At 44.7% G+C, this 2,885-nt stretch overlaps 1 protein-coding gene across 1 annotated transcript; it reads left to right on the top strand.

The window, feature by feature from the left end:
* The first annotated feature begins 2,091 nt into the window (after positions 1–2,091).
* Positions 2,092–2,574, top strand: LOC145259233 (uncharacterized). The gene has a single exon (XM_080117074.1). It carries the CDS (start codon positions 2,092–2,094, stop codon positions 2,572–2,574), a length of 483 nt encoding a protein of 160 aa, XP_079973200.1.
* The last annotated feature ends 311 nt before the right edge of the window (positions 2,575–2,885 follow it).

The following is a 2,885-nucleotide window of genomic DNA, read 5'->3' as shown; positions in this document are numbered from 1 at the left end:
ACACCCATAATTCCTTGCGACATCGGAGAGTGCCGTCTCTTCCGTTCACCCACATCAACATTGTATACTATCTTAATATAACGTGATATTAATATCGTTTGAATATCATTGACTTAACAAACATAAAAGATTAGTACAAACGCATCCGCATGCTGACGTATTCGGAGACACACGCATGTACATACACATATCTCCGCGCAATATACATTCACGGACATAACAACTACTCCCCTCCCACACACACTCATCTTGAAGGCTAATGACATTTCGAAATTTAAGCAAAAAGCTATGGAATGTTGTAAGCGGCATCATTTTTGTTGATAATTAGTGAAATGTAATTAAATTTATATATTTTTGGTGAGATAATTTTCAACAAAATTATATCATCGATGCTCTCTACACTAATTGCAAAATGATTTGAGTTTATTGAATTCACTTTACAATATATATATAAGCATATATGTGTGTGTGTGTGTGTGTGTGTGTGTGTGTGTGTGTGTGTGTGTGTGTGTGTGTGTGTGTGTGTGTGTGTGTGTGTGTGTGTGTGTGTTGGATGCCTGTGACGAACACTGATAAATCACTTCTTTTGAGGCGGTTACTTGCGTTTACTGGTGAACACTGGTTGGTTTTCATGCTTGTCATTGTTAGTTCTCGGGGCTCACTGTCGGTCATGATGATAATCGGTCTCCATTGGATTGCTTCGAAATGAAATTGTCTGTCTTCAATGGCGAGCCTTGGTGGTCATTGGCGTTTTAGGCAGTTACTTGCGTTACGTCATTGTTGGTCACTATCGATCATGACTAGAGTCGAGTCCCATTGGATTGCTCTGAAATAAAATGGCCTATCTTAATATTCGTTAACTGTTATCCATTCTATGGTACTGGAATCCGGTGGCGAGCAGTGTTAGTCACTGGCGGTTATGACAGTGATTGGTAGGTGGTTATTGTTATTTCTTGACAGGGGTATTGGCTCAAACTGGAGGCAAATCGCCTCGAGTTGCGGGCATCGTTCCAATGATAGTCATTGCTTTTTTAAGTTGGCTACTGTCACTTCAGGGCACTGGTGATTACAGGTGAGTCCTGGCGGGCACAGGCTGGCATATTTTGGCCCTGATGGGTACAGGCGAGTACATACGTCCACTGACGGCCACTGATGGCCACTGGCAGACACTGGTTCCACCGGCGGGTGTTTTGATCGAAACCTGAGCAAAGCGAGGAGGAAAGCAGTGAGCACCCTATTCTAATTTCTACGCAATACTGGATTGCTGCATCGACAACGATTGCAACGATGTTCGTTTTGACAGAATAAGTTTAAATCGTGGAGTGCGTAAACAAAAGATTTTTCGAGATTAATTGTTTATCTGCATTTAATAAAATGATGAAAAGAAAAAGTCGAATTATTAATACCTTAGATGAAAGTACATGAAAATGTTAAATCGGCAGAGTGTAAATAGAAGATGTTGTTATTAAATTATGCATTTATATGTTAAAAAAAAGTCGAATTAATGCGTCCGTAGTATGGTTCGTGGGGAAAATAGAAATGGACATACACATGACCTACCTGTGAAGCGCCCACTTGTCTGCTTGTCATGCGCGTTGGACAGGAAAAAGAAAAAGCAAGATGGCGTCTGTGATATTTAACAGAAACGGTCTTGTGTAATCTAGTGAGATTCACGTGGATGAATGTAATATAAAGCAGGTCGCTTGGAGTTGAGAGAGCTTTGGCTGTTCAGACGCTAAACAGGTGACGTTACAAGACAGGCGGTTACTTAGTGCATTGGGACGAGTGAAGAAGGTTCCAATTCAACAAGCTATTTTGACATTACGTCAGGATTTGACCTAAGCTGATTTCACAGTTTGATGGCAGCAGTGCTGAACAGTCAGTATAGGAATGGGTGGAAAAGGCAGAATTGATATGCCAGCTCAGTGGTGTGAAGCGTCTGGAATGTGTGGTCTCAATGCGCCTCGCTGGGGGTGCATACGCTGTATACCAGCAGCTAACGGATGAAAAGAAGGCAAATTTCACCTGCATTAAAAAAACGCCCTATACACAGCGTTTGCATTAGATCCGGTTGCTGCATGGAAGAAGTTTATGGCACGCAAGTTACATTCCGGGGAGACTGTTGATGTTTATCTGGCAGATATGAAAAAGCTTGCAGTCCTGTTCGGAGGAATGTCAGAGAAAGGCCTGGTGTGCGAATTTATTGCAGGATTGCCCGCTGGTGTGGAAGATCTGCTCCAAGCCTCATCCCAAGTAGACGAGATGGACATCTCGGAAGTATTAGCGCGGGCGCGGGTGATACTTAAAAGGGGTCCAGAAACTATAGACTGCGCGGCAGCCGTGCAGCGATCACAGGGTGGATCTCAGGACCTGGGCACAGTTACAAGCTGCTACAAGTATGGTGGGCCCAACCATTTTTCCCGTGAGTGTCTCTTATCGCGCTCATTTACTCGAAGGCTTAGTAGACTTCAATACTATAGGTGTAAAAACCGGGGACACCAGGCCCGTGCCTGTCCGGAAAACGGGCAAGGGGAGGAAGCTACAGCGCCAGTCTTCTCTCCAGATCGTCACTGAGCAAGGCGCTGTCCGCAGTAACTATGTGCGTTAACGGACGTGAATGCCTCGCCCTTGTAGACACTGGGTACACCCAGACCCTGGTACGCAAGGAATGTTGCGACACTTGGCACAAAGAGAGAATGTCGGTGCTAACAATTCGTGGCGGATCACAGCAGCACAAGCATTGGAGACGGGCATGCAGTAGTTTTGCAAGCCCTGGTGGTGGATGGAGAGCTGCTAGGATACGACCTACTTCTAGGGATGGATTTGATTACACAGTTGGGTGGAATCACTGTGGACTGCACCGGCAAGATAGAGTTCTCCCGACA

The sequence above is a fragment of the Euprymna scolopes genome, chromosome 34 (genome assembly GCF_053919585.1).
Source record: "Euprymna scolopes isolate OS-2025 chromosome 34, ASM5391958v1, whole genome shotgun sequence".
Taxonomy (NCBI): domain Eukaryota; kingdom Metazoa; phylum Mollusca; class Cephalopoda; order Sepiida; family Sepiolidae; genus Euprymna; species Euprymna scolopes.
The sequence above is the reverse complement of the archived record's forward strand: the minus strand, read 5'-3'. Positions and strand labels throughout refer to the sequence as shown.

Coding starts and splice junctions, on each gene's coding strand:
- LOC145259233 (XM_080117074.1), top strand. CDS start 2,092: ATGGCACGCAAGTTACATTCCGGGGAGACTGTTGATGTTTATCTGGCA.